The sequence below is a fragment of the Ascidia mentula genome, chromosome 6, assembly GCF_947561715.1.
Source record: "Ascidia mentula chromosome 6, kaAscMent1.1, whole genome shotgun sequence".
Taxonomy (NCBI): Eukaryota; Metazoa; Chordata; class Ascidiacea; order Phlebobranchia; family Ascidiidae; genus Ascidia; species Ascidia mentula.
Genome location: NC_138571.1, coordinates 12,605,395 through 12,625,629, shown reverse-complemented (window position 1 = coordinate 12,625,629; position 20,235 = coordinate 12,605,395). Strand labels below are relative to the sequence as shown.

The 20,235-nt window shown below is 38.5% G+C and overlaps 5 protein-coding genes across 6 annotated transcripts; 4 read left to right on the top strand and 1 right to left on the bottom strand.

Annotated features, from left to right (window-relative positions):
- Positions 1 to 45: 45 nt before the first annotated feature.
- LOC145906047 (centrosomal protein of 63 kDa-like) lies at positions 46 to 5,928 on the bottom strand. Its single transcript, XM_082993424.1, has 11 exons — positions 5,751 to 5,928; positions 5,297 to 5,385; positions 4,932 to 5,070; positions 4,523 to 4,686; positions 3,756 to 4,083; positions 3,327 to 3,488; positions 2,549 to 2,743; positions 2,241 to 2,330; positions 1,764 to 1,984; positions 1,241 to 1,340; positions 46 to 1,012 (listed from the first exon to the last, which is right to left on the bottom strand). Exons 1-11 carry the CDS (start codon positions 5,856 to 5,858, stop codon positions 425 to 427), a joined length of 2,184 nt encoding a protein of 727 aa, XP_082849550.1. The 5' UTR covers positions 5,859 to 5,928; the 3' UTR covers positions 46 to 424.
- Positions 5,929 to 6,509: 581 nt separating this feature from the next.
- Positions 6,510 to 8,143, top strand: LOC145906507 (uncharacterized). The gene is made up of 4 exons (XM_082993939.1): positions 6,510 to 6,936; positions 7,089 to 7,193; positions 7,504 to 7,690; positions 7,781 to 8,143. Exons 1-4 carry the CDS (start codon positions 6,557 to 6,559, stop codon positions 7,967 to 7,969), a joined length of 861 nt encoding a protein of 286 aa, XP_082850065.1. The 5' UTR covers positions 6,510 to 6,556; the 3' UTR covers positions 7,970 to 8,143.
- A 951-nt stretch (positions 8,144 to 9,094) lies between these two features.
- Positions 9,095 to 11,260, top strand: LOC145906457 (uncharacterized). Its single transcript, XM_082993873.1, has 4 exons — positions 9,095 to 9,482; positions 10,040 to 10,157; positions 10,262 to 10,315; positions 10,410 to 11,260. Exons 1-4 carry the CDS (start codon positions 9,115 to 9,117, stop codon positions 10,500 to 10,502), a joined length of 633 nt encoding a protein of 210 aa, XP_082849999.1. The 5' UTR covers positions 9,095 to 9,114; the 3' UTR covers positions 10,503 to 11,260.
- A 1,077-nt stretch (positions 11,261 to 12,337) lies between these two features.
- LOC145906705 (uncharacterized) lies at positions 12,338 to 17,255 on the top strand. 2 transcript variants are annotated; one of them, XM_082994160.1, is made up of 10 exons: positions 12,338 to 12,490; positions 12,849 to 13,021; positions 13,086 to 13,933; positions 14,007 to 14,087; positions 14,521 to 14,592; positions 14,697 to 14,765; positions 14,946 to 15,041; positions 15,194 to 15,274; positions 15,540 to 15,659; positions 16,019 to 17,255. In XM_082994160.1, exons 1-10 carry the CDS (start codon positions 12,473 to 12,475, stop codon positions 16,771 to 16,773), a joined length of 2,313 nt encoding a protein of 770 aa, XP_082850286.1. In that variant the 5' UTR covers positions 12,338 to 12,472; the 3' UTR covers positions 16,774 to 17,255. The 2 variants fall into 2 exon arrangements, with proteins under 2 accessions (XP_082850286.1, XP_082850285.1); XM_082994159.1 differs by having other exon boundaries at positions 16,013 to 17,255.
- Positions 17,256 to 17,442: 187 nt separating this feature from the next.
- LOC145906706 (stomatin-like protein 1) lies at positions 17,443 to 20,109 on the top strand. The gene has a single exon (XM_082994161.1). It carries the CDS (start codon positions 18,921 to 18,923, stop codon positions 20,097 to 20,099), a length of 1,179 nt encoding a protein of 392 aa, XP_082850287.1. The 5' UTR covers positions 17,443 to 18,920; the 3' UTR covers positions 20,100 to 20,109.
- Positions 20,110 to 20,235: the final 126 nt, after the last annotated feature.

Below are 20,235 nucleotides of genomic sequence, written 5' to 3'. Positions count from 1 at the left end.
CGTTAAATAAAATAAAGTAGAATGAATATGAAAATTTGACTGTGTTCTGAGAGCAAAGTAACAGTTTGGAATAGCGCAGGATCTACAAATTTTCAAGTCACCGAATACGATTGTGCACAAGTAACAAGCGAACAGACACAAACACACATAATAAGCTACAGAAAAACACATATAAACTTGAAACTACAGCACAGCGAGCAACAGGCGAACGCAAATTTTTTTGTGTTAACACTTCCAAGCCACACAAAAAAACATCTCTTCGTTTGACCAAGCGAAGTATCTTCAGCCAACCAATGGCCAACATTTCGTTCAAGGTATACTGACGCTTAGTGCTGCAAACCATAACGAAGTAACGCATTGTAAACACGTTCAATAGAAAACTGATAGGGCTTCAGTAACAAGTACTCGGGAATCCAGTGGTTGCCTATTTAGTGTATTTGCAGATAACGGCGTCCATGGCTTTCTGCATGTCTCCAATATGTTTCTCGATCCTGGATTCGAGCTCGATGACTCTTTTTTCCTCATCCCGGGCAAAGTCATCCAGCGTGGACGCACCTTGCTCCTCCAGGACATCATCAACATCCGTGATGCCCAAAAGTGCCTGAAGCTGTTTTTCATTCATACTCCCAGGCATGTTGGAGTAAAATGACATTGCGGAAGCGTTCACGGAGCCTGGGTCGATGCCTATGGACTGCAGGAAGTTCTTCGTGGGCGTCGGAGTCCTCGCGTCGTCCCTGAGGCTTTCAGAACTCAAAGTAACTTCTGAGCGTGGCGTAACCGTCGAGCTTTCGGCCGAGCGAATAACGACACTGCTAGTGGAAGGCGGGGGTCGAATTTCGGGGTCGTGTTGGGTGGTTTCTTGTAAACGAGCCTCCAGGGATGCGATGCGATGTTCGTAAGCTTGGACTATCTCGTTTATTTTCGCGTTCTCTTGCTGCTTCACGTCGCTTTCGGCTTCGGGTACGTAAAAAGACTTCTCTTTCTCGTGGAGTTGTTCTTTGAGATTCGAAACCTGGAAATAAGAATAGGAAAATGTCGTCCCTGTAGTTTTGGGGTAACGCCGCATTTAAAAAGCACTTTCTGTCTTTTATTTTGAACTACGTGTTTTTTTTGTGTCACCACAAAGTGGAAGTCTTTGCTTGGCCGTTTGGTCGGCAAAGTCCCTCCAAGTTGCACTGATGCGACCTTATAGGTCGAAACAGTGGCCATCTGTTGCAGCTCACTGAAATCATATACTTACTTGGTTGATGAGTTGGCGATTTTCGTCTTCCAAACGTGTAACCGTCTTCCCGTAGTTGTGTCGCAGATCGGAAAGCTGCAGTTCGGCTTCAGTTAGAGATCTGTCGCACGCAAAATCCATGTAATGTCACAATAGGTTGACGTACACTGATTGGTTAAAAACGATTGCAGGCAAATGAAAGAGAAGGATTTGTTGGGGTTTTTCATATTTAAGATATAAATTCATGCGGATCAGGATGTCGGGGTATTGGTGTATATGATGTTTTGACGTACTCCTCCAATATTGTGTGTATATTTGTGGCTTTTAACATGGTAGGCTAATCTTTAGAGGCATCGAACAAACAGAGCAGTGGCAGACAATTTTTTTTTTTTTTTACAAAAAAGGCCCGATGGGTTTAACATTCGTAATTGATATTGCATTCTTACAAAAGAAAGTGCTGCTTTATTGGCACTGACATGCGAATACCAACCGAGTCAAACGTACCCAAACAAGCATGGTTTTGAAAGGACACGTTTTTCGTTACCTTTCAGTGCTTGCCGACATTGGATTTTCGGCCGCGACACTTTTTCTCTGTGATCTGAGTTTGCTGAGGTGGGTGGCGGCTGTCTGGAGTTCTGAATTCAGTTTTTCGCGTTGTCGCGCTTCTTCCTGGAGCTGGCGTTCCATTTCAGCGCACGTCTCCGTCAAACGTTCTATGTTTGCGTCCCTCCCGTGCAAGTGGGTTGACAGCTTCGTGACGTCACTCTTTTAGCAAAATTATAATTTTTTTTTCTTTTGGCTTTTGCTGCGCTGTTTAGCAGAAATAAATGAAAAGACACAAACGACTATAAAATGATCGTCACCTAATCCAAATTTAGAATATTTGGGGTTTGTTGCTGACACTGCATGGTATGCCGTTAAATGAACTCAAAACATAAGAACATATTTATGGGTAAAGTTAAAACGGCACGAGTCGCCTCCTCGAAGCATGGAATGGTTTTTAGATTATACAAGAATTTACCTTCATTCCGCTCAGTTGCGCAGAATGTGTTGACTCCATTTCTCCAAGTTTTTCTTGTAGCTGTAGAATTTCCCGGTTTAAATCTTTGACCTGGTATAAAAACAGTCATCACAAACACAATTTAAACAATCCAAACACCACAATTTGCAGGATTTAATCAGTTTTTTAACCACTATTTTGTTGGTAACTGAGATTTTGTCTAATTTTACAAATTACAACTGTATTTTCATCATCGACACAGTGATCACAGACACCGTTTTCAATTCAATATCTCCAAAAACAACACTTTCCATGCTTACAACACTCACATTTGCTCGTTCGGTTTTCTTCACCACTTCTCTCAAGTTTTCGGCCTCAACCTTGGCTTGTTTCAATTGTTGCTCCAACGATATGACCTCACCTCTGAGATGACCTTCCATCTCACCCATGGTGTCGACTGAGGCTTGGAGCAGAGTCACTTTTTGCTTTAAGTCGTCTTCTTTGCCCCTGAGAGGGGAACGAACCTGAAAAAAACAACGTGTTATAATTTTTAGTTGAGGAAAAATTGCTGACATAATTTCGTCAAACCTATATTGCAGAGTGATAGGAATGGAAAAACTTTGTTTATTGGTGAATTGCGATGACTTTTACCTGATGTAACGTAACTTACCTGGCGCTACACCTGATGACTTACGATCACAACAAAACGACGAACATTTTAAAAGCTATCTGTTAATTTTTTATACTTCATAAAATACAACACAGTGTTGTAACTAGCGATGTCCGAAAACAGGAAAGGTTCGGGCAAATCCGAATACCTCCAGTCAATATTTGGCCGAATGTGAATATTTCAATGACGTCATAAATTTCCATGTTGGTCGTAAAAAACTACTAACAAACATAAAAGTTTAGGATTTTCGTGAGCTATGGCCACGATTCCAAGCACCCTTAAAATTGAGTTACGCAAATAGGATTCCGAGTCAATGCTCAGATTTGGGCTGCCGTATTTCCAGTGGTAACTTTAATGATTGGAATGCAAAAATAAAAGAAACAATTGCCTTTGTGTTGCACAGAAAAACAAAACCTGCACAGAAACAAAAAAATAACCTGCATGGCTTCTATTATTTTGTCTTTGGTGTGAACGCCTGTCTGCAGTTCGGCAATCTTATTCGGCATGGTTGCAATCTCGTGCTCAGACCCTCGGAGAGCTGTTTCTCTTGCAGAAAGAGCCCCTTGCAGTCGCGACACCTCCTCCTCTACAACCCGGAGCTTTTGACAAGAAAAAGGGATAAAGATTGTTTCATGAAACAAAATCTTTTTTAAACACTAAGAGACTGTGGCCAAGTATAAAAGCTCCAATTGCTTCCAAATGCTTTGGAGTTTATGACAGCTTTTGGATGAAATATATCCTATTTTAACAAATAATCCAGCATCGAACACAACAATCACAAGCAAATGGTAAATGGAAGTTATACTTTTTTGTGTTAGACATTTTTATGTGTTCTTAGTTTTAAAAATAAAACAAATATATTTCACCTTGCAGTTAGCTTTATCAGCCTGCTCCTGGTATCTGTATTTTTCTCCAGTCAATTGGTGCTTGGCGGTCGAAAGCTCCCGACTTTTAGCCTGCAAGTCTGATATGATGCTTTCCTGTCTCTGAATTATGTCTTTATCGTTTGCAAGCTCTTCCTCCAATTTACGGAGCAGGGAGTGGCTCGTACCCTCCACTTCCTCCACCATCTTGTTGCTCTTTTTCAGTCTGTTCTGTGCAATCATGAGTTGCTCTTGGGCACGATCATAGTTCGAGGCTATAGCTCGCTTTTGTTTTTCGAGGCTATCGAGTTGATGCTGAAGGGATCGTTTGCTGCAAATCATAGTGCCGGTTGAAGCTGGGAGTAAAACTACAGGTCTTCCCATAAATATTTGGGACAACAATAAAGTGACTTTCCATCACTTAATTATGATGATAGAAGCACTATGTAACATTAAGTTTTTTCATAAAGCGTGATAAATTTTAGTTGAAAATTGTCATATAATTTTGTAAACTTACCATCAGAAAGACCAAAAATTGAGGTTTTTGGGAAGGCTAACAGCTACCATTATAGCAGTATTTTATTTTTGAGCACCCATTACAATACAGTTGTCAATGAATACCAGTACCAGTTAAGTATAATCATGGGTCACAACTTTACTACTATCAAGAAAACTGTGCATTTGTAATTATTTATTTAACCACAAAATTTTTATCTTAATTTAGTAAGACACTTATACGTAGTAGAATGGATTGTATGTGGTATGTGTACCTTATATCCCATTCACTGCTTTCCTTTTCATGTTGAACTGCCTGAACCTTCTTTTCCTTCAGCTCCAGGGTCAGGTGGTCAATTTCATCTATCAATTCCTTCTCCTTGTCAGCAAAGGCCTGGGCCTTCTTTTCTTTTGACCTCAACATTTTTTCATGTGATTCCTTGAAAAGGGGTTTAATATTACCACCGACTTGTTTTTTTCTTAGTTAAATTTTGTTTAAACACAGATCTTATGGAGTGAATGGCTTTAAATGAGTTTCCATAACTATGATAATTCAAAACTTGGCTCCGAGGTAATCCTAATCCTAATCTTGCTGTTGCACAAAAAATGTAACTTAACTTATTGTAAATTTTTAGGCCAATAATTTTACAGCACAAAAAACCATAGAAAATTTGGTATTAAAACCTTTAAGTTTTTCAATTGGCTCTTTAGTTTATTGAGCTGTCCCTCATACTGGGCTGCAACATTCTTTTGACCTGATTCATAACCTTCAAGCTGATGTTTTAACATGCCAACTTCCTGATGCTTTTGTTCCAGTAGAGTTCTAAAACAAGTCAAAAAGTTAATGTGCAACATGGATTAGGCATATTTATTGAAACTTGAAACAACCAAGGACCCCAATAGCAACTCAACTTATTGATTTAGAAGTTACCAAACGCAAACTGCAATTAAACAAAAAGTTCACTTTGACATGTATTTTCAACGCACTTGAAAAAGGCAAATTGCATTTTATGGAAAAAATCAACATCGCTTGAATAAAAACTGCCAACCTTGTATGCACCAGCTCTTGCTCTCTTAGTGACAAACAATCTTGTGTGGAAATAAGCTCTGCCTCCCATTCCAGTTTTTTGTTTCGAACCTGGAAGAGAAACAAGATACATTACACAGTTCTGATTATTCATGGGCTTGCTTTTCTAATGTAAGTGACAATACTGAGCACCTTTTGTCAATGTGTGTTTTCTAAACTTTTCAGGTGGTTTAACAGACACAACCACCTTAGTTTTAATTAGTTTTAATATAGGGCAGTTTTCTGTATGATGGTGATTAGAAGTAATAAAGAATAAGTTATCATAATCTTTCAAACCATACAGCAACGTTGTTAAAGGTTTAGGGCAGCATAAAGTTGGTACATAATTTGATGCAAATTTTTTTGACAAAACAAAACCATATTCAATTACTGAAAGCAATGAACATTTACTAGTAGCAAAGTTTCGCAAAACGTACCATGATGTCAATCTGCCGCATTAATTCTTGAAGTTCAGCCCCACAAGAAGTTAATAACTCTCCTTCTCCATTGGGCTTGTTTAAACATTCAAGTATACTTTTGTCCATTTTTAGCAAACACCCTTTGAAAGGAATCTTCTGCACAACTTTCTTGAAATCCTTAACAACCAAATTTCAACCGCTTGTCTGGGGAACCCCCAATAAACTGTTTGTTACGCTTCGTTAAGCATAAATTAATAATTGGATTTCTGTTTTCGTGAGACCTGGATTCTGTACTTTCAGATTTTTCTTAGTGAGTAATTCATTGCACTAGAAAATAACGCATTTATAGTATGTTGCAAATTCTAATTTTTGGCTTCACGTTTGTGTCTAGAACACACACCACATAATTGCAGTAAAAATAAATCCCAGGAAAATTAGGTAATGCACCGCGAGATTCGTCAACACACTTCCAAATTTCAAAACAAAATTTATTTTCAGGAGCAGGCTGTAGTGTACACTATTTTCGACCAATTTGTCTCATCAGTGAGGCCGACTCACATACGTTTGGGAAACGACACTTTGAGGATTGTTTAATTTTGATTTTCATAATTTTGTCGGCGTCCAGTTGGGCATACTCAACAAACTATTCAGAGATAGTGCTGATACGTGTAAAAATATAAACAAAGACGATCACAAAAAAACAAAATGGCGACAAAAGACTTCGGAAAGTCCCGTCAACGAAACTATCTTCTTGCTGGCAGTAGGCCTACCCGCGACCAAAAAACGCAGATTCACGAGACCAGACGCCAAGCATTTACCTAGCAATGGGAGGCTTTGAGTACACGTCTCCTTCTCAAATTAGGTTCACGCAAGACAGTATTCATAACCGTTTTCAAGACGGTGGAAGTGTAAATCAGTTGATTGAGAACATAGAACGAGGGTTTGTTCAAGTAAATGAAATTCCACCAATCAGGGTGTGCAAGCAAAACAACAAGTATTACAGCATCGACAATAGGAGGTTGTACGTTTTCCGCGTACTGCAGAAACGCAACATTTTGCATACTATCAAGGTGAAAATTGTGCCATACATCAAGGAAGACAAGTTTACAACCGAAAACGACGGTGCAAGCATTCGTGTTAGGCGCGATACAACTTACCCCCATACAATCGAAACTCAAGTAAAGCAAAAGCCAAGAAACCAGAGGTGTGGTACTACAAATATGTTTAGTTAAATTATGACTGTTGTTGCAATGTGTCTGTAAAACGTTCCTACGTAGAACAGTATTTCAAACTTATTACCAAACAGAAGTGTATCATACAATACGATATCGGTTATTTTTGTTTTTTTGTTTACAGTCCCGCTGTTGCCAAGCCAACAACGACATTGCCAAAACCGGCGGCGACGCCAGTTGTTAATAAGATTAAGCATATCCCCCAAGTCGAATTCGACTTCAACGAAAGGTGAGCTTTCATCCGATATGTGTTCATACTCATATGATCTGGTGTTTGTTCAAGGGCAAATCCAAACAAACTGTTTATTGAGAGGCAAGGGCAAATCCAACCAACTGTTTTCCCAGCACTTAAGCTTGGCTGCAATATGCGTTAAATAGCCAATATACCTTATTTTTTATCTCATAGGTCGATATTTATGTTGTTATTCTGGGGACGACATGATCGAGGTGTTGGATGACCCTTTTTGGAAACTCTATACCTAATAAATACAAGTCACGCCGTTGCGCACCATATCTCACTCGTGGGCATTGTGTTGCAGAAGTATACCACGGATTCAGCAACCGCAAAGATTAGCGTTACGCAGTTCAAGTTATCTGCCCCAGCCTTCGCCTCCCAAACTGTCTACAAATGTCAGACAGGAGCAAATTCGACGGCCGGCGACGTCTGACCCGCTGTTAGGCATTGACAACCCACTAATTGGCTATTTGGAGCCTTCGATTCCAAAGGTGCGTCATACACTAGCACACTAAAACGTTGTGCTTTCCACTACCGTTAACGTCTCTCTAAAGCATGGGCTTTTTGTTGTTTTTTTTCAGGTAAAAACGACCCAGTCCGTATACGCAATAAACGAACAACCAACAGCGCTTAAGCAACCAACCAAACCAAGGAATGACATTGGACGGGTGGAAGAAAATCTGCCAGACATGGATGACGAAGAAGAATGTTGTTGCCCAGAGTGGTGCAGTTGTTGTTGTTGCTGCGGCAGAAACTGCAAAGTAATGTAAATTTGCTACTATGCAAAAATGGGCAAGCCAGTATGTTACATAACATACATATGTATTTGCCGCACCAAACATAATGTTTTTTTTAGTATGTTTGCATTCCCAAAGTGAAACATGTAGTCCTATTTGCTTTAAATTAACAGATTTGTATTGGCCTAATACAAAATTCAATTTGTTTACACTGTGTGCTCTATTAACAGGTTCATCAAACATAATAAGGATCTGTGGCACATAGGACCAATCAAAGTCATAGAATAAGACGTTTTTAAGTTTAAGTCTTTGTCACATAAGCAAAACAAAATTTAACGCAACTTTACTTTTAACAAGTCTTTTGTCCAATAATTGTCGGAAAAACTCTGAATATCGGTTTGGAAACACAGAGATTAGATAAACCTGTTGAAAGCTACTCCTGAAAGGAATGAATCTGACGTGCATTTGAATACCCCCACTGAACCAAACGTTTGATTTTTGTGTACTGCCACTGTTGTATTCTTGATCGACCAAAAGTTCAAGTGTATTCATACAAAACGGTGCGCAGGTTTTGTAGCCAAAGCAAACACGTAAATAACGCCAGGAACGCAATTAACTCTTACTGAGGCGCGCAGTAATTTTACGCAGGCGCAAGTCACATTGCAACACACGTTGATTTTACGGCGAATCTGAAACGTCCTTTTGTTTGGTCAATTGTAGGACACAAAACGATACAACAGCCACTATATGAAAAAAGCTAGAATGCGACAATTTAAAGATTAATTTTCACTTATATTTTTATGCAAATGAAACGAGTAAACGCTAAAGATATTCAAAGCGTCTGCAACGTGATCAGTAAACATTACAAAAAAATCTAAATCTAAACAAATTTGTTTTGAAAAAGGTGTTGTTTTGAAAAAAATATGATTGAAACTGGTATAAAAAACGTTTAAGAAAAAAGAAAATCGTGTGAAAACAAGTTTAACGCCTACAAACCCAAGAAAGTTTGTATAAAGCACTGCATACATGCTAAGCACTGGATTCATCAAGATCCTGCCATACAAACAAACGTCATAGGAATGGGAAAATCCCGTGATGAAAACTGTTTTCTTGCAAGCTTTACTCTCGACCAAACAAAGCCACGTAGCTTAAATCGGATGTAACGTTACTGCACAGCAATGGGAGGCTTCGAGTACCTGTCTCCTTTCGATATTAGGTTTACGCAAGATAGCATTGGTAACCGTTTTCAAGACGGTGGAAGTGTTAATCAGTTGATTGAGGACATAGACCGAGGGATCGTTCAAGTTAATGAAATCCAACCAATCAGGGTGTGCAAGCAAAACAACAAGTATTACAGCATCGACAATAGGAGGTTGTACGTTTTCCGCGTGCTGCAGAAACGCAAGTTTTTGCAAACTATCAAGGTGAAAATTTGGTCGCATATTGATGAAGAGAAGTTGACTACCGGAAACGACGGCGCAAGCATTCGAGTACGACGCGATACAACTCACCCTCACACGTCTGAGTCCCGCACACAAAAGAAAAGGCAAGTGTTTTCGTCTAAATACACAGAAGCTTATTGCCAGGTGTTTTGGGTATGGACAAAGTTGTATGTAAGCTATGCTTATATCGCGTTGTAAGTGTTCAGTTGCCTCCGCGGATGGATTGATGTATACAGTTTGGTGGTATATGAATAACCTCCGGAACCCATTATGAGAGGATACGGACTTGCAGTAATGCATACATATAAGTTCACGCAGTTTTCAGTATTTGTAGGAAAAACCCCTTGCAGTTGCCTCCGCGGATGGATTGACGTATACAGTTTGGTGGTATATGAATAACTTCCGGAACCCATTATGAGACGATACGGACTTGCAGTAATGCACACATATAAGTTCACGCATTTTTCAGTATTTGTATAGGAAAACCCTTAACAAAACGCATATAGGTATTTATTAAAGCTACCATATACTTCCTGCTTTTGGAAGACATTATTAACATTGCCCAAATGGACCCTTTTTCAGTGACGAAAATATTGTGATCGTGACGTTTGTTTTGCATTTTCGTTCACATTGCTATGAACAAATACACTCTTTATTGTAGAGGCCATTCGTATGCAAACAGTTACGCACCAGGGCATGTACGAAGACAGGTCGATCCAGATTCCCTGTTAGTCATCGCCAACCCCATCGCCCAAGATATACAGCGCATGCCGACGCAGGTACGACAGCCACAATTAAAAAGAAGTTGTGCACTTTTATCAGCACTATATACAGGCAATCTTGTGAACAGTCGCTTTACAAATGTTGTATTTTTCAATTTCAGGAAGTACTTGGGACACGCAAGATCGCCCACGATATAGAACGCCAGACATCGCAGGTACGGCCATCTTCAAAGCTAATTTGCTTTTCAGACATTTCAGCACTATAAGGTTTTGATATATGGTTTCACAATCGACGTATTTTGATCACAGAATGTATATCGGTCACAAAGGGATTTGGGAAGCTTCGATAGAAATCGGCGGTACGAGGATGAAGAGTCGTGCTGCGGTTGTTGTTGTTGTTAATGCTACAACAACTGAACATAATGCAAAATAATTTTACCTGCGGTTATAAGAAGCTGCCTATCGATCTTGAAACTTCGTCACATGCTTCCTACCATTTCAAAACTAGATTTTTTGTTTTATTTATCTCATAAGTGGCTTAATTTTATGGAGATTGTTGGGTATGAGCGTTGTTTTTGTATATTTAATTAGCCACAAAACATATGTGGCGTTTTTGTATGTTATCGCGGTATAATATAGAATTGTTCGAAGTGCGCCATTTAAACACGGTAGGACTCTGACTTGCTTCATATAGGCATCCACGCATGAAGGTAACCCCACATTCGTCGTGGTGTGGAGCCAGCGCAGTTATAAAGTTACTGAAGTTGTCACGCTCGATAAGCACCAATGACTTTGACGCCGTGCAGTTAACCAGAGTTAAACTCTATAGTTTTCAAAGTTTAAAATTTGCCTTTCGAATTTTTCGTGCCCGAATGCTTTTGCTTGATTTTTCTGGACTTAAACAAGGCCGTATATAACTCGTAGACCCGATATCGTTACTCATTTTAGACTTTTGAGGTGACCATTGTAGCCTACTCTGGGTGGCTTTTTTATGATTAAATATAATAATAAGGTTTGATCACCAAAAAACAATCGACTAACGATAATTTAAATTTAAGTCTGAAGGTATAGGCTAGGTTGCTAAAATATCGTTTACATTTTAATGTAATAAATTCCCCCCTACAAATTACAAAATTCCCCCTAGTGGGGAATTCCCCCCTGATTGGGAACCACTGGGCTAGACTATATATGTGTCTAGTCAAATAGCCTATTTTTAATGAATTTCTGCACCATAGGGCCATCTTCTCAGAACAATACGACCAGTGGTGGGATTGAAATTTTTTGTCAGCCGGTTCTATCACAAAAGTCCTATTTTTCAGAGGGTTCTAAGATGCAAAAATCCATTGACAGTAACCAGTGATGCTAACCGGTTCGCTGATCTCATAAAATTTCGTGAGATGGTTGTTTAGAACCGGTGCAATCGGCTGAATCTCACCACTAAATACGACATCTCGTTGGCGCTGCTATAACTAAAGAAATAATAAATCGGAATTTCCTACCACCAATATTTGGGCTCTGGAAAGAAGGTGTGACGGTGCGAGGAATTCCTTTTTAAAATCACACAAGTTTGTAGGGTGACCAAGCCTTTGTTGCATAAATTCCTCGTTTTCAAAACAAACAATAATATTGATGGTCCCCCCTTAAACTCGTATGGACCCTGGTGAGCCGTTGCATCGCCTCTCGTGGGGTCTGGCCACAATCCGTAACATTACGTTCTCAAAAAAATGTGTTCAAAAAATCCTGCAACTGTGTTTGAATAAATTGTGTCAAAGCTGTTTTTGTTGTTGTTTTATCGTAAACATTGATTGGAACGATATATTGTCACCTGATATAGCCAAATTAAATGTTTTTCTGTTTAATCATTGTTGTGGAACGACGTAAATAATACCGCCACTTTACTACGTACATTATGAATGGCGCTATTCAATTAATAAAATCGGCGAAACGTTAGCTATCTTACCTGACAGTTCCTCTTGGCCATCATCTTACCAAGGAGTTGCCTTGATACAAACCGCCGTCATTAGTGGTGTGACTTGAGGCGAAACAACAGGGCAAACTAGTGCGATGACGAACACGACATGAGTTGTGTATTTATTTATCGGGAGGACACGACTGTCTGCACCGCGAATCTAACGTAAAAAGACAAGCGATTCTTGGTATACACACTGTTGGTTTAACATCGTTTGATGGTATTTGTATAGCAAGTTTTTTTAAAAGGAGATAAGTTGAAATGTGTTTCTTATGCACTAGTGAATATTTAACAGGGGCACGATCAAATCTCCAAGAAATGCTGTATTAGTATAACTTTTGTAGTATTACAAACTTGGAAAACAATAGTAACCTTCTGACTGGATTGTTTTGTTCACATAATCATGGCCACCTTTCCAGATGTAAGTTCTACTTTGTAGATTTAAATATATCCCAAGTTACTTTATAAATTTAAGTATTTTTAGTGGTAAACCAAAACCGCGTTTGCAGCTACTAGATTTTACTTTTTTATGTTAAATTTTAAAACCAAACACGACGGTTTTTGAAACCAAGGTTTACAAATTTTGTTTGACGACAAACTTTATAAATTTAAATATTTTTAGTGGTAAACCAAAACCGCATCTATTGCAGCTACTAGATTTTACTTTTTTATGTTGAATTTTAAAACCAAACACCACGGTTTTTGAAACCAAGGTTTACAAATTTTGTTTGACGACAAACTTTTTTAAAAATTTATTGGTGTTGATGTTCTCATTGCAGCTCCTGGAGCTTGATCCTGATGACTTCATGTTTGATGAACGTCAACTTGTGGCGGGATCAGGAGGATTTGGTGAAGTTTGGTTTGGATATCACAGAGTGATGAAGAGAACTGTTGCTGTAAAGCTGTACAGAGTTACTGGGGGCCCCGCTGATAGGGGACTTATAGTAAATACGTAAGTTTAAATTTTCTAATATTTTTTTTAGTGTTGGGTTAATAGTTTGTCATGATATTTGCAGAATCCAGGAAGAAATAAAGCATTTGAATAAAGTCAACCATGAAAATATTGTACAAGTTCTTGGATGGGTACATTTGGAACATGCAGTTGGAATTGTGATGGAACACTGCTCCCTTGGAAACCTTAAAACACTTCTTTTGGATCGACGAATTCAGCTTGGGGTTCTTTTGCTTGTTCGCTTTTTGTTGAACATTGCTAAAGCTCTGGAATGCTGCCACAGTCTTCCAGAAAAACGCCTGATTCATGGGGATATTAAACCAGAGAACATTCTTTTATCCATATTCTTGATTGCCAAACTATGTGACTTTGGAAATGCTGAGCTGGCAACTGTAACTGGTTCCACAGCTGTGGATCCTCTAGCCAGAAGTAAGAAAGATAGACAGCAGTATACACTACATTACACAGCACCAGAAAAGCTACACGATCTTACCATGAGACCCACAAAAGAACTTGACATTTATGCATTTGGGTTAATAATACACATGGTTCTTAGTCGTGAGATGCCTTATCCCAGATGCAATCAAAGGGCATTACTCGATGCCATTAAAAGAGGTCAAAGACCAAACTGTCAAGCAATACAAGAATGGAAAAATCAACTTATTGACGGTGAAAAAGCAATCGTAGAAGTGCTTGAGCAGATAATGAAGCAATGTTGGGATGAAAATCCATGTTTACGTCCATCGATGACAGAAATTTGCAGCAAACTCGATGAAATTTTCCGCCAACATCGTACCTCAGTGTTCATGCATCAGGCAGCAAATGTTCTTGAGCAATTAGAGGAAATTAATCCACCAGCAAATGTTAACCATTCCATAACACTTAACCAGCTGTGGGTAAAAAAACATGGAGGTAACATATATATAAAAACATGGAGGTGCAAATATTTTTGGTTGTTCTCCTAAGTTTAATGCTATTACTTTAGGAAATTTTGCAATGGTCAGTCGTGGAACACCTGTGGAATCTTCTCATAGAGAAATTGAAGGGTTGTTGGCACAATCCCAAGGTACACTATCTAAAACTTTGTAAAATGTATGAATCCAACATGGGTCTTTTAAACCAGTGATTTTCAACCGGTGTTCCGTGAAATATAGTCCGGTGTTCCGCAACAAATTTATTAGTTTCACTGATGTTTCGTGGAACACGGGTTGGAAATCACATGTTTATCACAAAGGGCGTAAATAGCTTTATGAAAGTCACACACTATCATCAGTTTGAATGTTCCATCGTGAATTGCTTCATTTAGTGTTGTGTAACAATGAGACTCAATTTGTAATAATAAGAATGTAATTGCGTGAGCCTGTTGCTGGTGAAGTATAATGCCACAATACTTCCAACAGTTTGGTGTTCCGCAAGATTATTTTAATAAAAAAAGTATTTCATGGCCTTAAAAAGGTTGAAAAATACTGTTTTGAACAACAACCTGGTTTCATACACAGAGCCAAATGCAAGAAGAAGAGAAGGAGCAGCTCAAGTAACCGAAAATTTAACACCAACAACAATATCTGAAGGTAGGTTCCAGACAAATGGTGTTCAGATTGCAGCTCATATTTTTGTTTTATTAAAACTGTTTATAGTTTAGCCCAGATCAAGGTATATATTTTTTTTTCACCAGCTGAAGTTACCAAAAACCAGTCCACTTCTGATGTTATGTCACAACCAGGAAATACTAGAGAACGTGCAGGTAAAGAGTGATGTTTAAACAAGAACAATATTTAAATGCTGCAGAAAATGCTAGTTGCCATTCCTACGCTTTTTAGAATGTCAATGAATTTTGGCAAATAAATATTTAGATTGGATGAAATGTTTTGCATAATAAAAATATGCAGAAGTCTTGTGATTAAGCACATATATTTGTTTGTAGAATTGACTGAAAATGGCATTCAACAGAGTGAAACTACCTCTAGTTTATCAGGAGAACAACATCCACATCTTGAAAGGGTAGTACAGGAACGAGCAGGTATAATTAGGTTCATGGTCGAGCTTAGAGGGTGTAGTGTACATGATTTGTCAAAATGAACTTTCAAACTGCAGTAGTGGGAGTAGATGTAACCAGAAAAGGTTAATAAGCACTGTATGGAATAAATTTAAAACATTTTTGTATTGGTAAAGGTTATCGAAGTGGAACTGCGTCTGGTGTCACAGCAGAACTACAACAGCAATATGATGTGGAAATGGTGCAAGGACAGCACGGTATTACCTGGGGTGACAGTTTGAATTTTGTGACTGGAATCACTGAAACAAATAAATTTATTTGCAGTGAAAAACATGCATAAATTCACTGTTTTTGCAATTTTGCCGCGCCAAGAGCTGTAAGTTCAAAATTACTCAATGATAATCCTACGTTTTTACAATATTTTTTCTGGGATAATGAACGCAATGTGAAGTAATAGGGCAAGCTGGTGTTACTGCAAGACAACAATCACATAAAAAATTGAGGTAATCAAATTTATTTTAGTTCAAACTCGAAGCACAGAAAACTGTGCAGCTGCCTTCCATGAAGAAACACACAGTCTCCCACCAAGTAAACAAACAACAGATAAAGCAAACATCATGCAGAAAACACCACAGCAACCAGGTAACATTATATGGTATTATTTTTTATAAGAAACCATCATTTGTTTCTTGGAAAAATCCCAATTTCAAAAATATACAGGGACCTTATAAGCGAGGAGTGAAGCCTGAAAAAAGGCTTTTTGTGTGTGTGGGTGGACAGGTATGCAACCTTTGTAATTAAACTGGCTTTCTTAATTACTAACTCAAAAAACGTTTTTGGTCGCCATATCGTTTACTGAACAATATTAGAAACACCTGTTGTGTCTCTTTCAAAATTCTGCTGCCAAATACAGTCGACTTTTTATAAATACAGTCGACGAAAAAAATAGAATGTTTATCTGTGTTGTGCTGTCGTTTATTATTGATTTTGTTTAGTTCCAGATAGAAACATCAATCTGACTTCACTTCGCCAAAATTATGTGGATTTGTTGAATGAAGAAAAATTTTCTGAAGCAGATGAAACAACTAACCAATATTTAAGGTCACTTGGTGGTGTTGGGGTATCTGCAGAAGATTTCATGAAAACTGGAGATAAAAGGAGAGAAGATGGAAATTATTTGGAAGCGATTCTATTTTATAATCTCTCATCAGAGCTTTATGTAAAACATTCCAATGGCAAAACGGGAGCGGAGGGTGTAAAAAATTGCGTGGAGGGTCTGAAACTTACAAGCAAATATTTGCTTGCTGTTTCTCCGCAACTCCGCTATAAACAAATAGTTCGTGAACATGTGATCCCACTCATGGAAAAGATGAGACTTAAAATAAAAAATATGAAAGACTTGAAAGAAAAAAGGCTTTGTTTATGTCAAGTTTGGTGCCTAAACTGGATTGGATTCTGTCAAGATTTAATCGGAGATTATTCGTCGAGTGAAACACCGATTAAACTTGGACTTGAAATGATGAAGGAACAGTTTGGTGCAAACTCAGCAAAGCATAAAGTGTTTGGATACTTGTTGAGCAAGCTTGGTGTTATTTATGAAGAAACAAATCGTCTTAATGGAAGCGTGGATTTATTTAAAAGAGCAATCGAAGCTTTACGGATAGCAACCGACTTAAGTAGACAGAATAGACAGGAGAAGATTCAAAGGATCAAAAACAATTTGCAACGCGTTGAAACATTGTTAGGCCTACATTAGTTTTTGCCTATCACAGACCCAGTGTGTGAAATGAAAGTTGTTGGTGTTGAATGTTTTTACAATAACTGCTTAGAAATTACTGCTTGTGCTATCTTGCCACCGTATTACCTGCCCTCGACCAGTCTGACGTGCATAATTATACACAAAATCGCTATATTGCCCCTTTTTACGCAAAATATTTTTGCCCTATTCTGCCCAATGCCTAAAGATCATTTTACTTAGGAAAACAACAAACAATTCAGTCATGATCGTTTGGGTGCCCCTATGGAAGGTCTGTTGTCCATATTCTGGTCAAATTTTGTTGCAGGACAAATATTTTAGCTGCTATACCCCGCTATACCCCGCTTGAACATTATTTTGATAAAAATGCTGTTACATGACAAGGGAGTAACGTCCCACTTGAAAGGTCCTTTGCGATCACGGTTATGTCATAGATGTAATGTTCATTAGTATCGCATCAAAATCACTTTTGCGTGACAGATCGGAGCAAGATCTCATAATTTTGCGTGTTTGAACTAACGACCAACGGCGTTTAAGCAGTCAAAATGTTTTTAGGGGCTACTATTATTTTTTGGTGTATGTAGGTGAATAATATTCCCAAAACGCCCTGCGAAACAGTAAACAAGTAAGCGTGCTTAACGGCAAATTAACTCGTCATACCTTTAACAAAGTAACCCATCAAGAAGTAGACTTGTTATACATATTACAAAGTAACCCATAGTGCACACAGTGTAAGAAATATAGTAAGCTCTTCATGGTTACGTGCTTCCATCACGTACCATAAAGTTGAAAGCCATCCATGATTTCTGCCGAAATCACGTGTTTATGCAACCGATTGTGGTCAAGCAACCTATATTCGACGAGATTCTCTTCTGACGAGAGGTCATGTGAAGTAAAGATTGTTGGTTAGGAATTAGGATGTTAAGTGATGTAGTACACACCGTGTGGCGTTTTTTGAAAGTTTATTGTGTGTATTACAAATTACCTGCGGAATATTTGGGTCCTTTTCAGCAGGATTTTCTACATGTAGTTACATTTTCTTCGTGAAATTTATAACGTTCAACACTGTACATTGTATAAAGATGAGCCTGAAATGATAAAGTAAAGTAGGTGTTTTTATGAAAAGGACTGTTTGTTGCCATGACATTGTATGTGATAATGCCACGAAAGGATGATTGCACAAAATGGCAAATGCCGGGAGCATAACCTTAAGTACACAAATGGTTAAAATAGCACTTTTGATTAATCAGAAGAGCCTAAATCTATTTCTTTAGCTTCCATGAAATTCGTGTTTTAGTTGTTTGTATTTTGATTCGTTTTTCTGCCTTCCAACTGTCTATAAACATTATAAAACATTTAGGTTGGAAACATGTCTTATCGTTGCATTATACGAAAAACCCTGAGTTGCCAAGGTGTAATGCATCAGGGTGGTCTGGCAGTGAAGCCAGCAGCATGTCCCCAGGCCCAAACCTATCAAAATTCTTCTGCATCGAGACAAACCAACCTGTGTTCTAACGTTGACTGCAAAAGACTTTTCTCAAGTGAAATTCCAAAATATCAAAAAGATCGTGTAAAACGCATGTTGGTATGGATGAGTTTGTGGGTGGTACTGGCAGCAGGAGCCATGATCTATGGACATAGGTGGAGGCAAAGTTCCATTCAGCAACAAGTTTTTGAACAAAACCTGAAAAACATGAGTGATGCTGACAGGGAAAAGTTTTTGGAACAATTGGAAGAGGAAAAAAATTCATAGAAGTGTTGATTCTGATCTGACTAATGTGTTCATCAAATTGTAGCATTTTTGTGAAGAAAACAGTCTTTGCATTTGGTTTATTTAAATTCCTTTGTAAAAACATGCAAAAAATCTGGTAATGGCGAGATTTTGAATCATGCCTGTTATGGTTTGCACAATTGTCAATTCATCATACTATAACAAAACTAGTGTATTGTCAACTGTTTTTCTGTTCTATCTTTGCATGTGTGACCTATTGCTCTATTTAGAGTTTGGGTATATTTTCCACTTATATATTTAACATGTTTAAATTGGCATGTCATTTGTTCAATTAGCCATTTCTTTTTTGCGCAGCATTTAAAATCTTTTCTTGTGCAGATATAATTGTAACAAAAATTTAGGGGTGACTGCCAGAATGAAATACACATCAATGAACAAACTTCACAAACCCCTAGACTTCCGGTCCCAATTTACATACGGCATGGTAAACGACAAAGAAGACATTGATGACACCTATGAGCCAACTTACAACCAACCAAACGAAGCTTCAAGATCAACTACAGACTGTTTGTGCTCAGCCATCATTACTGGGATATCCTTTGTACTTTGTTTCATCACTTGCCCATTTTCAGCATTGTTTACATTTAAGCTTGTTCACCAGTATGAGCGTCTTATAGTGTACAGACTTGGCCACTTGCGTGCTCCCAAAGGCCCTGGTTTTGTTTTTGTCCTTCCCTGCATTGACAAATGGAGCAAAGTGGATTTAAGGACCAAAGCATTTAATGTCCCTCCAACTAACATTCGCACAACAGACGCCTGCATCATTTCTATTGGTGCTGTCATACACTTCCGAATTCGCAATCCTCTGCAGATGAGTTTGTCTGCACAAAATGTAAACCATGGAGTAAGAGATGCTGCCAGAGCATCCATGGCCAATCTGCTAAGCAAGCAGAAGTTTGCTGACATTAAGAACAAGAAGCAAGTGTACGCTTATGACATTAGAGTGGACGCCAATGTGGCTACAAAAGAATGGGGCGTGGAAATTGGTAGTGTGGAATTATCGGACATTACTCTGTTGATGGCACCTCAAGAAAAACAAAGCGCGTTCATGCCAATGTATGGTGCTGAACCACTGCCCTCTGATCCAACCATGGACACACTTGGTCATCTTGCGCAGTTTGGACAACAATTTATCATGAATCACATTAACTCTAAAGAAAAAGATGCAGAACCTGCACCACCCATTGTAGCACCTCCAAGCAAAACTGCTGAAGAGCTGTTTGAGGTTGTTAGACAGTCCATAAGCCCACAATTGGTCGACCAGGTAGATGCCACCTTCCAGTTCGAAGTAACTGGTGATGGAGGTGGCACGTACTACCTGGACCTTAAAGGCATGCCTGGTCATGCTGGACACGGGCTACTTCCCAACGGAGATGCAGATGTGGATGTAAAAGTGGATACAGCAAACTTACAGAAACTACTTTCAGGTGAAATGACACCGTACACAGCTTATTCTAGTGGCAAACTCAAATTGCAAGGTGATTTAAGAAAAGCCATGCAACTTGACAAAGTTCTTAGTAGTGTTACAATATAAAACAATAACTATTGGTCAGGTGAGGGTCCTCATTTCCTGTTTGTTTTTGGTGCAGTATGAAGTGTGACAGATTTTGTTAACTTTTAGCTTAACAGCACAAAATCACTAGTTAGGTTTTCACTGGATTTTGCCTATA